Source organism: Pan troglodytes, chromosome 4 (assembly GCF_028858775.2).
Source record: "Pan troglodytes isolate AG18354 chromosome 4, NHGRI_mPanTro3-v2.0_pri, whole genome shotgun sequence".
NCBI classification, from domain to species: domain Eukaryota; kingdom Metazoa; phylum Chordata; class Mammalia; order Primates; family Hominidae; genus Pan; species Pan troglodytes.
In genome coordinates, this window is record NC_072402.2 from 131,883,681 (window position 1) to 131,896,231 (window position 12,551).

Consider the following 12,551-nt stretch of genomic DNA (forward strand, 5'->3'; position numbering starts at 1 on the left):
GGGGGCTGGAGGCTATAAGCAACCTCCCAGACGAGCCAAACCTGAGATGAGGAGGCCAATAAGGGTTTTCTGGACAGGGGAGACGCACCTCCAGGAATTGAGTGCCCAGAAAGACCAAGAGGCTTTCTAGGGGGTGGGACTGCTTGGGCAAAGTCTTGGGGGCTAGTGGGCAGGGGTACTGGACACTGTGACTTGAGTGGTACCCCCTTCGCTGAGGCCTGTGGTTTTGGCCACCACTTTTCTTTGACAGCTGGGCTTCCTGTATACCCTCATCCCAGTGCCTTCCTCCCTCAGGACTCGCCACACTCACCCACCCTCCTCCTCATTTTTCAGCACAAGGCCAATCAGCCCCCCCACGGTGTCCCCCAACTCTCTCTCTACGAACATTTCAACAGCCCACATCCCACCCCTGCACCTGCGGACATCAGCCAGAAGCAAGGTACAAGCCTGGGATGGGGAGGGGCCCAGTGAAACCAGAGCCTAAGGGCCAAGACCCCAGCTTCTGAGACCAGGTAGCTGGGTCCATTTTATAACTGGAGAACCTGGGGCTGTGCAAACTAAGGGCCCAAAGAAAATTCCAGAAAGATGGACTGGGGTTATAAGGGCATCAGAAAACTGGAAAAGGTGGTGCTAGGTCAAAATGTGAAGGCTTCAGGTTGAAGCCTAAATCCCATGGGTGACCCCGCTGCCAGTATGGCAGCATTGCTGAGAACTGTAAAACTGTAGCCTTTCCTCCTCTCAGTGAGAAAATGGAAAGTGGTGGTTGTGATGGCTGATTCACCTCAGCCTCAGGCAAAGTCATTCTGAAATCCCTCATTGTCAGCTGTGGGAAACCTGCTGACTCAACCCTGGGGGGCAGGTGGAGCCTTGGCTCCCCAGGCTGGGCTCCCCTAGACCAGGGGCCTGCCTCCTGCCCAGAAAGCTAGGCTGGAGTCCCCCGAGCAGAGATGCCCCAATGCCTCCATGCCTGAGTGACTTCAGCTCTGCCTACTGGCCCCCTAATGTCTTAGGCAAGTCACCCCAGCCCTCTGCCCTGGGTTCCCTTGTCTGTCAAAGGGGCACTATTATCACACTGGGATCCTCCTGAATAAACTAGTTTATGTCTGGTCCTCTAGCAAAGCTGGTGGGATCTTAAGGCCCCTGTAGGAGGTTCTAGGATGCAGTAACTGCTGATGTGGCCTGCCAGGTCAGGCTAGCCCACTCACTCAGCTTCTCTCCTCTGCAGTTCACAGGCCTCTGCAGACCCCTGACCTCTCTGGCTTCTACTCCCTGACCTCAGGCAGCATGGGGCAGCTCCCCCACACTGTGAGCTGGTGAGTGTGGGCCCAATGGGAAAGGGGTACCGTGTGCTGGTCAGACCAAGACCTGCCTGCCCTTCCATTTCCTCCTCCATCCCTCTTGGCTGGCCACCCTGCTGCCAGCTCTGTTTAGATGCCAGGGGCTGGCCAGCAACTCTGTCCTAACCTGGCTCTGAGCTAGGGGTCCTCATGTACCCCGGCCTGCATTCCCCAGGGAGCCTGACATACTCCCTTTGGAGAGGCAGGAGAGCTGGTCCCTGGTCCCAGCCCTGTCTCCCTCAGTGTCCAAGAGATCCCCTTAGATGGGAGAACTCTGGGCTGCTAAGGGACCTCCAGGGCCATATGAGTAACTGAGGAAGAAAGGTGGGCCCGAGCAGGGAGGGGACAGCATGAGTGGCTACCAGAGAGGCTGCTGCTTCTCAGCTCACTGGCCTCAGTGCCTACTGCTTTTGGTCCTTTCCTTGGCTGAGCTGCTTGAGGGGCAGTGTCCCTCCCTGCCCCTGTGGTGCCTGCTTAAGCCCAAGCCTCTGACCAGCCTGCTTGGAGATTAAGGCTGGACCAGGAAAAGGAAGCCTGGCCCCCTAAGCCAGTAGGCCTGGCTATGGGCCAAAGGGCCTGTCCTCAGCTGGAGTTGGGCCTTGGCAGGCTACTTGGCCCTTTACTCATCAACGATAGTTTGAGCTGCGCAGGTCTCTAGCCTATTTCAGAGAGCTGGGCTGTGGCAGTCACCCAACAGCAGGAAAACTTGGCTCCCCAAGGAGATCGGGCAGGCCAGAGGCCCAACCTGTGGCCCACTTGCCCTTTACCCATGGTCAGCACCCTCCTCCGTTCCAGCTTCTCCTTGGACAATCCATTCTGAATACAAATTAAGACTACTACCATGAATACCCCTAGGATCAAAGCGTGGCAAGATGCTCAAGAGCCCAGCCTTACTGGACTAGACCAGGGTTCCGTGGATGCAAATCTGTAGGCCAGCCTTTCAAAAGCATCCCCTAGGCCAGCAGTGCTGAAGACCAAGAGAGTTGAGCCTACAGCAGATTTTACCCACCAAGGCTGTAAGGAGGGGACTTCAGGCAGCCCTGTGCTCTCGGCTTCCACCCGGTGGCACTTGGCTGTGAGGAAAGAAGTAGGGGTATTTAAGCCATCTCTCCACTGAGCCCTATTGTGTGCCGGGCAGGGTTCTGGGCACCAGGGAAGTCGGCACTGCTGAAGCCAACTGATCGTTAGGTCCCTGCCCTCTCAGAACTCAGTCTACCTCGTGGGCAACCCAGGCAAAAAACCAGACAGTTACAGGGCACTGTTGGTAGTGCTCTTGTTAGGGACTGTAGGAGCCCAGAGAGGTACCTCATCCAGCTTGGAATCTCAGGGATTTGAGGAGGAAGGGTCACTTAGCCAAGGAAGACCTGAAGGATGACCAGGAGTTGAAGCAGGCAAAGTGGTGCAAAAGAATCCAGTGTTAACAGTGGCTGCAATGGCCCCAGGACAGATATCAGCCCTATACCGTCAAAGAAACAGAAGCAGGCTGGAGGGGCCCAGGGGCCTGCTAAGCTGGGTCCCAGGAGAAGGATACCATTTCCATCCCTCAGGCACCCATACAAGTTTATAGAGGGAAACCGCACAAGCTGCCCTCTGGTGGCAGATGCTTGAAATTCCAGCGGAGGCCCATCTGTCTCACAGGATGGGTCAAGGCCTGCCTAGCAAGGTAGGGAAGTCTTTCCTCGTGTCTGGCCAGCAGCCAGACTGCTAACAGCTATCTCTCCCAACCACAGGCCCAGCCCTCCTCTCTACCCCCTGTCCCCTTCCTGCGGATATAGACAGCACTTCCCTGCCCCCACTGCAGCCCCTGGCGCCCCCTACCCCAGGTGAGTCCCCTACACTGCAGCTAGGCTCCTGCTTCCTGTTGCCCAGGCTTCAGAGCCCACACAAGGCCATGCCTGGGCCAGTGCTTGCCCTGTGTTAGTCGTTTGTCCATCTGTCCGTCTGTCATTTTGCAGCCCCCTGCTGTCCTGTGCCTGAGAATGAAGCTAGTGCAAGTGCCAAGAGGCCTCAGCCTGGGCCACACCGTGCAGCAGAGCACCACAGAGGCCAGGACAGTACATGCATATGTGGCTCAGCCCGTGTGCAGATGTGTGTGCACTCACCTCTGTTCTTCATCCCTACTTAGAAGGACTCTCCTGGGCATCCCCTGAGCTTTGCCCAAGCTGAGACAGCACCTTTTACCTAAGTCCCCAACCTCTGACCCTTAGGGGCTGCTGGCTCAGGGACAATACCTGTGCAAGCAGTAAGGGGCAGAATGGTCTCCACAGAATAGCAAGAAAGTGAAGTGGGAGGTGTGTGTACATGGATCCCTTCACTTAGGTCACTCCCTCAGTGACAGACTCAGTGCCAAATATGCAATGGCAGGGGATTCCACAGACATTTCCTGCCCACTGGAGCTCACAGCCCAGTATAGCAAGTGTAGACATGGCACCGGCAGCTTAATGGGCCAGCTGAGTGATGGGGAAGCCCCAGGGAGACCTCACCAGGCCTGATGGGTCAGGGAGAGCTTCGCGGAAAGAGTAATAGATCTTTTGCGAGAAGAAAACAAGGGAACAGCCATAACTGGGGCTGACGGGGAACGGAGAGGGACAGGAAGCAGAGGGGAAGAGAAGGGGCTAGCAACAGCAGCAGGATGCTCATGCAGGGCTGTGCAGGCCCTTGGGAGCAGCCTGGGTTCTATTCTTTGGACGCTGGGGGAATTTCAGCCGAAGCAGGCCAGGAACATTCAGGTGTCTCTAATGGTTACTCTGGCTATTGTGTGGAGAGAGGCCTGGAAGGGTCAAGCAGGAGAGGGATGAGGCCTCACAGGGCAGCCACAGGCTCCTGAGGCTGGGTTGGTAGGGGAAGGACGTGAAAAAGGGACAGATTCAAAAGCTACTTGGGACCTATGTAGTAACCACCTGAATGGCAATCTATGTAGATTTTTGCAGTGTGTCTGTGTAGTGTGCTGGGAGCAGGTATTTGTATTTATCTCTGTGTACTTATGTCTAGGCCAGTAGGATAGAGTATCTATCTGTTCACCTGTGTCCTCAAGTTATGTATTATGCAGGGGCCTCCGTGTGTGTCCAAAGGTCTGGCCCATAATTCTTGGCTCAGTGTTAACTTTCTTCCTGCCTCCAGGTTCACCCACCCATCCTTGATGCTAGGTTCTGGTGTACCTGGTCACCCAGCAGCCATCCCCCACCCGGCCATTGTGCCCCCCTCAGGGAAGCAGGAGCTGCAGCCCTTCGACCGCAACCTGTGAGTGAAAAGACAATGATCGCAGGGGATGTGTCAGTCAGGATACACATGCCTCCCCACCAGGCCTGAGGACTGCCACGAGGTCCCTGGCTAAGCTGTTTTGTGCCTCTGGCTATGTTTTTGATCCTCAGAAGTAGGAGGGGGTGGGTGGGATGGGGAACAAGGATTTTTCTGAGCCAACAGAGGAGGGGCTCAGAAGTCCTTAACACATGCTTTTCCCACTTGTCTGTAGTGTTCCTATAAGGAACAGTTACTTAGCTGTCTGCTCACCCATTTGGGGGCAGCTAGGAAAGATTCCACTTAGAAAACTCTGGTATCATACACTTACACACACTCTAGGCCCACACTAGAGGAGGAGGCTGCCATTAGGTGGGCACTCGGGGGGCTCCTGAACAATCTGGATTTGTGCCCCTCAGGAAGACACAAGCAGAGTCCAAGGCAGAGAAGGAGGCCAAGAAGCCAACCATCAAGAAGCCCCTCAATGCCTTCATGCTGTACATGAAGGAGATGAGAGCCAAGGTCATTGCAGAGTGCACACTTAAGGAGAGCGCTGCCATCAACCAGATCCTGGGCCGCAGGGTGAGACCATGGGCAGGTGGGCTGGCAGGGATGCTCCCCGACCATCTTCAGCCTGGTGCAGCCTGCTGACTCCCTGATGCACCCCACCTGCCCCCCTTCCCTGTTGCAGTGGCACGCGCTGTCGCGAGAAGAGCAGGCCAAGTACTATGAGCTGGCCCGCAAGGAGAGGCAGCTGCACATGCAGCTATACCCAGGCTGGTCAGCGCGGGACAACTACGTGAGTGCCTAGTGACACACAGCAGGGGTGGGCAGGGGACCCTTCGAGATACCATGCCCCAGGCCACAATCTCAGTAAGGAACGCAGAACTACTGTCCTGAAGGCACCGATGAGGAAGGGCACGGAGGGTCCAAGGCCTCCCATGGCTGCCTCAGAAGAGGACAAGCCCACATCCTATTCTCCACTCCAGAATATGCTCACACATGGGCTGTTACCCAACATTTGATTGGGCCACATGGGCAGAAGGGGAGAAAGGGGTCTGGAAGTCACCTCCTTCCATTCAAACTGGAGACCAGATTGGGGTGAGGGAAGAGCTTCTAAATGCACTCCATAGCAGCCTAGCAAGAACAGCAATCAAGAAACACCAGCACCCCAAGGTAGGAGGGGCCTGTACGCCCAGAATCCCAGAGTTACCCAAGCTAGGCAGCAGGCTGTGGGTATCCCAGTGTCTGCCTCCCAGATCTGAGCATCCCTCCTTTTGTTCCCTGCAGGGGAAGAAGAAGAGGCGGTCGAGGGAAAAGCACCAAGAATCCACCACAGGTGAGACCTTCTCTCAGCAGCAGTGGAGGCTCCTCTCCATGTCCCCATTTCAAGAACAGCCCTCCTCTGACCCAAAGGGAGGAACACGGTACCCAGCCAGGAGCCTCCAGGGCCTGGGGCCTATGAAAACAAGGCCTGCATCTCACAAGTCAAATTCCCATGCAAGAAACAGCTATATTATACTAAGTCCCAGGGAAACCCAGCAGAACTGGCTTCTGCTGGGTAGAATTGGAGTAGATGGTGTGTTCCTCTGCCTTGCACCCACTACCTTTGCTAGCTCCACTCACCAGAGAAACCAGCAAAGAACTGACTGTATGGTTTGATGCTTAGCCCAAACAATGTCCTGGCTAGTTCTGCTGAGACTGGGAGAGGCTGAGCTAGGCCCCATGACTAGGCCCAGTAGACACACAGCCTACTGGCTGGAGCCTGGCAATTTATCACCCCCACTTCAACATTTTTCATGGCAGTGCAAAGTGCTCTATGTAGAGAAGCCCACACCCTGCTGCAGGCCTCCTTCCTATGGGTGAATTCCTGCCCCTCTGGTAACTTAGACTCCACATCCCTGACCACCTCAGCCGTGCTGTCCCCACACAGGGAAGCTGGAGGCTAGGACTGGGACAGAGCAGGGCAGAGTTCCTAGCCCTTTTTCCAAGGCAAAGAATAGGCCCTTCCTTCCATCTGCAAGTGTGTAGAACAGCATAAGGTATAGCCTTCAGCCTTATCCCTTGAAGGAATGTAGGTCAAGAATGAAGAAAAACTGGATAAAATGGGTAGGGAGGTGGGGAGGAGGTGGGTGGCCCTAGGGCATAAAAGGCTGGATCTCCATGGTCTTCCTTGGGCCCCTCTGCAGCCTCCATGCTGCAAGGGCCCCACAAGCCACAGAGATGAGCCAGATTGACAGGACTCCCTCCCTCCCATTCTTCCGACTGCCTCTACTGCGTACCTGGGTGCCCACCTTTCCTGATATCTTGGCTCTGGGCTCTTGGGCTCCCACTGGGGCTGGCTGTGCCATGGAGAGGCCCACTCTGCCTATGGGGGCTGTAGGGTGTCTATAACTGGCTAACACTGATGTTACCTCTTCTTTCTGGGCCCTGCTCTGCCCCGCTGCCTGCTCGCCCTCTGCCCTGCTCTACCCCTCTGGCATGGCTGTGAGCAGACCCTGGCTCGCCTAAGAAATGCCGTGCTCGCTTTGGCCTCAACCAGCAGACGGATTGGTGTGGTCCGTGCAGGTGGGTTTGTCCCCACCATCGTTCTCCCTTTGCTTTAAGCTGCTTCCCTGACTCTGCACATGTTCCACTGGGCCTGCAGCCCACTCCTTTGGCCCCTCAGCCCACTAGCATACTCAGCAGATTGGGAGCCCAGGCCTCCTGAGAATAGTAGTAAATACTGAACACAGCGTGTGGAGAAGACCACTTGGGTCTAAGTGCAGGAGGATTGGAGAGAAAGACACAGAATGTTCCAGAAAGGAAGGACAGACTCAAGAAGGTAGCTCTGATGCCAGTGGGCCTAGCAGGTCCTCAGCAAACAGACAGCTCAGCCACCACTAAGGGGGCCTGGAGCCCATTCTACCAGGCCTCAAAGTCATTATGGCCCATGGGATCCCTGCCTGTACCATCCTGAGCCCTTAATCTGAAAAAGCAAGGTGACAACAACACAGAACCATCTGGTTGCCAGGTAGCCTTATGACTTGCTATCTTGTACCTACTGATACCAAAGGGCTGGAGAGGCTGGGGGAGAGGACCCAGGGGGTACCCTGGGCTGTCTGAGGGAAAGGGCTCATGCGTTTCACCATACAACAGAGAAATACTTGTGGGTGTGACAAGGTTTACCCAACAAGTGGTTAAAGTTTCCTCAGTCAGTTTCAGGCCAGGCCTGGCAGGGCTAAGATAGAGGGTACTCCAGGCAGTAAGGCCACTGGCTCTAAGGAACACTTGTCCAGCCTCTCAGTGTACCCACCACACTCCCTGTCCAAGGGCAAGGAGGAGTTTGGGGTGTGTCTGTGTATCCACATACATATGCACGGTGGGAAACAACCCTGTCTTCAGGGGAAGTTCTATTCCATTCATTCCATCAGAGACAAACTGGCCCAGAGAACTCAAGGATGGTCATGGACAAGAGTCACTGTCCATGTCTTCTTCCTCTAGCCCAGCCTGAGGACTGGGATGGCTGGGCAAGGAAGCCATAGGCATTGCGGCCCCTTGCCTTGGTGCAGATGTGAGTCCCACAAACACACCTGGAGAAGCTCAAAGGCCGGGACTGGGAGATGACTCCCTTGGAAGACAGGTGACAGCCCATAGGCCTAGTGACAAAAGGCCCCTTTGCCACCTTGTGGCTGTTCTGGGAACTGCACCTGTCCTAGGTCTGGGCCAGACCAAGCAGAATGGCAGTCTGAGGACACTGACTTACCACCCAAGTCCCAGGAAGAGAGGACAAGGAATCAGCCAGGCCTGTGCAAAGGCAGCATTTTTTGGTTGTGGTGTATGACTATGAATTCACCCTCTGTTTACAGATAACTCTCTTCACTATTCCTAGGAGGAAAAAGAAATGCATTCGGTACTTACCCGGAGAAGGCCGCTGCCCCAGCCCCGTTCCTTCCGATGACAGTGCTCTAGGCTGCCCCGGGTCCCCAGCTCCCCAGGACTCACCCTCATACCATCTGCTGCCCCGCTTCCCCACAGAACTGCTTACTAGCCCTGCGGAGCCGGCACCTACATCCCCAGGTCTCTCCACTGCTCTCAGCCTCCCAACCCCAGGGCCCCCACAGGCCCCCCGCAGCACCCTGCAGAGCACACAGGTACAGCAACAGGAATCTCAGAGACAGGTGGCCTAGCAGGCACAAGACACCTGGCCACATCCAGGAGCCTACCCCCTGAGAGAAAGTGACAGAGACCCAGATCTCATGGAAACTGGCCAGGGGTCCTGTTAACGTCATCTCAGGGTCCAGACCCTGAAGATTTCAGAGGCTGCAGAACTTCTGCCTGAACCTGGGGTCATCGATTCAAACTGCTCCAAGTGGTGGGAATCAGATCTGTCTTGATGTGTCATCTAATTAAGGGAATCCCTTGTACCTATGGCTGCCTGCATCTATTCTTTGTACCATCTGTCTTGCCAGCCAGAAGCCTCTGCCTCCCTAGCTTTTCTGCTGTAGGTCAGAGATGGGCTGAACTGAGCCTAGCTACCTTCTCTACCCATCTCCCCCATCCCCCACTGCCACACCCTCCCCATTCAGACACTTCATGGACCAAGAATGAGCTGGTTTGTCAAACAACATGTGAGCATGGTCACAACCACAAAGCTCAAGATGACAGCTCTTCTAAGGAAATGGAGAAGCTCTGTTTATAAAAACAAAAACAAAACCAGCTGCTACTCATAAGTTGGACCAGAGGAAGCCCCTTACTATGATCTCAGGAGCTTGCAAGGAGCAGGAAGGGGAATGGAATAGGTTAAGTTTAGGCCTATCAACCTAAGCAACAGAAATAATCTGACACTACCTTATCAGGCAAATTGGGGAGGGGAGGGTGTATCTAGCTCTAGTTCAAATTTGGAAGTGTTCCCTGAGAAACCCACCAGCCTAAGAAGCTCTGGCCCCAGGCTTGTCACTAGCAGCTACAGTCAATAGTTCAAAGAAGTCATGGCCCAAATCCAGTGTGCACCCCTCCCCGTTCACAGAGCCTTTTTCACAATTCCATTTCCAGTTCATCTATGGCAGTCCAGCCAGCTCCTGGGCAGCTTGAGAGGGCAAACCCAAAACCTCACGACAGCCAGAGCCTGTCTTTCAGCATTCAGTCCAGGCCGGCTCCAGTTTCCCCATGGGGCTGCGGGACAGAGGACCATTACAACTAGATCAAGGAGCCCAGAAAACCTCCAGTAGTGGACAACAGGTTTTCACCATAGCCTACGTTAACCCATTTTTGAGCCAAGCTTCAACCCTCAGCCTTGAAAAACAAGTCTTTTTTAATTTAATTTTTGTTTTTTGCCTAAATCCAAAGAAAAAGGGCTGTCGGGCCAGGCGCGGTGGCTCACGCCTGTAATCCCAGCACTTCGGCAGGCCGAGGCAGGTGGATCACCTGACGTCAGTAGTTTGAGACCAGCCTGGCCAACATGGTGTGAAACCCTGTATCTACTAAAAATACAAAAATTAGCTGGACGTGGTGGTGCGCGCATGTAATCCCAGCTACTCGGGAGGCTGAGGCAGGAGAATCACTTGAACCCGGGAGGCGGAGGTTCCAGTGAGCCGAGATGGCGCTATTGCACTCCAGTCTGGGTAACAGGGAGACTGCATCTCAAAAAAAAAAAAAAAAAAAAAGGCTGTCCATGTACTCACACACCCCTCAAAAAAAGCCTTTAGTTCCTACTTTAGCCACTGGTTTCTCAGAATCCAAAGATCACATATTCTAGTGTAACACTGCAAGAAGTCTTGAGAAAAAGATTATTGTAGTGTTCAAAATATTTTTGTATTGTTAATGCATCATCATAGAAAAACTTTTAAACATGAGAATAAAGATACTTTTTACTGGGTTTGTTTTTCAAAGCCTGACCCTGAGGAATAAGCTGTTTCAGTAACAGAGCATGATATTCTTTCCTTTTCTTCTCCACAGTCAGGAAACTTGGAGTTTGTTTCCTATGGTACATATGTTCCCAAACCTCCAGCCTGTAGAAACCAGGGATTACACTTGTCATCTCCCCTAAAGGGGTGTGGGCCCTGCCTGCCTCACCTGAGAGCTATGCCTATACTCCCATTCCAAGCTTTGCTCTTAACCCCACAATGATGCAGGCCAGCCTGCTCCCCAGTGCTCATATGAGAATAAATGAGTCGCCAACTGCCGTCCATAAAGGCTGACAAGACAATTCAACCTGAAGTAGGTACACATGACCACTAGGCTCCATTTTCCTCTGAGGGCAGAGAGAAAAGAAAACATTCCACAAGTGCATATCCTACTTCAAGGAAAACAAGAGCAAACAGGAGTCTTTTATAACCTATTAGCACCACAAAATCCTAAAGGAGGATTTTTTAATAGCACCCCTTCCTCCCAAAGACTGCATCTTTCTTTTTAAAATTATTATTATTATACTTTACGTTTTAGGGTACATGTGCACAATGCGCAGGTTAGTTACATATGTATACATGTGCCATGCTGGTGCGCTGCACCCAAAGACTGCATCTGTTAAGACACAAAGTATTTTTCATATTTTCACACAAGCCTTCAAGTTTGATAAATCTATTACCCACTTTTTAAAAAGTCACATACGCTGTTGGTGGACACGACAGCCACCATATCCACTTTATTTTTAGATTATTTGTATACATTTAGGGGGTACAAATGCAGCTGTGTTACATGAATATATTGTGTAGCGGTGAGGTCCGGGCTATTTTTAGATTATTTGTATACATTTAGGGGGTACAAGTGCAGCTGTGTTACATGAACATATTGGGTAGCGGTGAGGTCCGGGCTTTTAGTGTGCCTCTCACCCAAACAGTGTACTGTGCACGTAAATAGTATACATTGTACTCAACAGGTAGGATTTCATACCTCATCCCCCTTTCATCTCCCACCTTTTGAAGTCTCCAATGTCTATTATTCCATTCCGTATCCATATACCATGTGTACTCACTGTTTAGCTCCCTACAACCCACTTTTTACATGAGTTTCCACCAAGTACACTGCTGTCTTCCTGAGACCTATCATGAATGTAAAAGGTGTCATGAAGGCACCTCAACAGGTCAGTCAACAAGTAGATGATACACATCAGGCAAGAAGTATTTCACATGGGACAGCCACTGTGCCACCATCATGCATTGTCATTGTCACTCCACTGAGTTCTATTTTTTGGATTTTGTGTTTAAAGTATAAAGAAAGTCATTTTCCAGAGCAGCGTCTATTTAAAGTAGGCCACTGGAAGTTGTAACCCCAGACTTGCTTTTGCTTCTGAGAGAGTGCTAGAGGACACTAGCCATTCTCTGGACATCTGTCCCATTTTAAAGAATTCTGTTCTGGCTACTGGCCTAGTTGTTTAAAAAACCTACATTCTAACCAGGGCTTATGCAAGACCAGGTTGCTGCATCTGATTTGGTGTCTCACTTAGAGTACACAGGGTACCTGAACAATGCAGTCTTTGTGTATTGGCGGGGAAGTCTTTGGCAACTCTGTTTAAATCAGATCAGCTTTTTTTTTTTTTTTTTTTTAATCTGACTTCATAAAGGAAACTCAGATCCTCCCAAATCACCCTGGTGCATTCCTGCGAGGCCAGAGGGTGACTTGAGATTGCAACCTCAAGTTCAACTTCTAATACCACACCAGTCCCCCTTCACTGCCAGCTGAGAACCAACCCTGTTTCCTGAGACATCATAAGACAAGATACCTTAGCCTCCCTTGAACATTTCCAGACAACTAGCAGACTGGCAACTTGGGTGAAAGACGTTCATCCCTCCCCTGGTACAGCTGCTCCCCATTTTGTTCTCAGTGGATATGGTGAGGGTTCAGCCCAGCAAGCAGACAAAGCCTATGTCTCCCAACGTGAAGGTGTCTACTTTAACAGAACCCCATGGATGGACTCTCTTCTGACATGTAATTATCTTTTGAATGGCTCCTGTGGTCTCCCATTCCTTCTGGCTGTGGACCCCCAACAGCTAGCTCAGA

General features: G+C 52.5%; 1 protein-coding gene across 10 annotated transcripts in view; it reads left to right on the top strand.

The window, feature by feature from the left end:
- Positions 1-10,431, top strand: part of TCF7 (transcription factor 7) — a 33,491-nt gene extending 23,060 nt beyond the window's left edge. For 2 of the 10 annotated variants that reach the window (XM_054684582.2, XM_054684590.2), the window contains 9 exons: positions 334-439; positions 1,226-1,313; positions 3,068-3,160; positions 4,458-4,577; positions 4,994-5,156; positions 5,266-5,373; positions 5,865-5,913; positions 7,070-7,142; positions 8,446-10,431. In XM_054684582.2, coding sequence (XP_054540557.1) covers positions 334-439; positions 1,226-1,313; positions 3,068-3,160; positions 4,458-4,577; positions 4,994-5,156; positions 5,266-5,373; positions 5,865-5,913; positions 7,070-7,142; positions 8,446-8,743 — 1,098 coding nt within the window. In that variant the 3' untranslated portion in view covers positions 8,744-10,431. Of the gene's footprint in view, positions 1-333; positions 440-1,225; positions 1,314-3,067; positions 3,161-4,457; positions 4,578-4,993; positions 5,157-5,265; positions 5,374-5,864; positions 5,914-7,069; positions 7,143-7,987; positions 8,168-8,422 lie in introns of those variants that run through there. The other 8 variants (XM_054684585.2, XM_054684584.2, XM_054684586.2 and 5 more) reach the window with 8 other exon arrangements.
- The last annotated feature ends 2,120 nt before the right edge of the window (positions 10,432-12,551 follow it).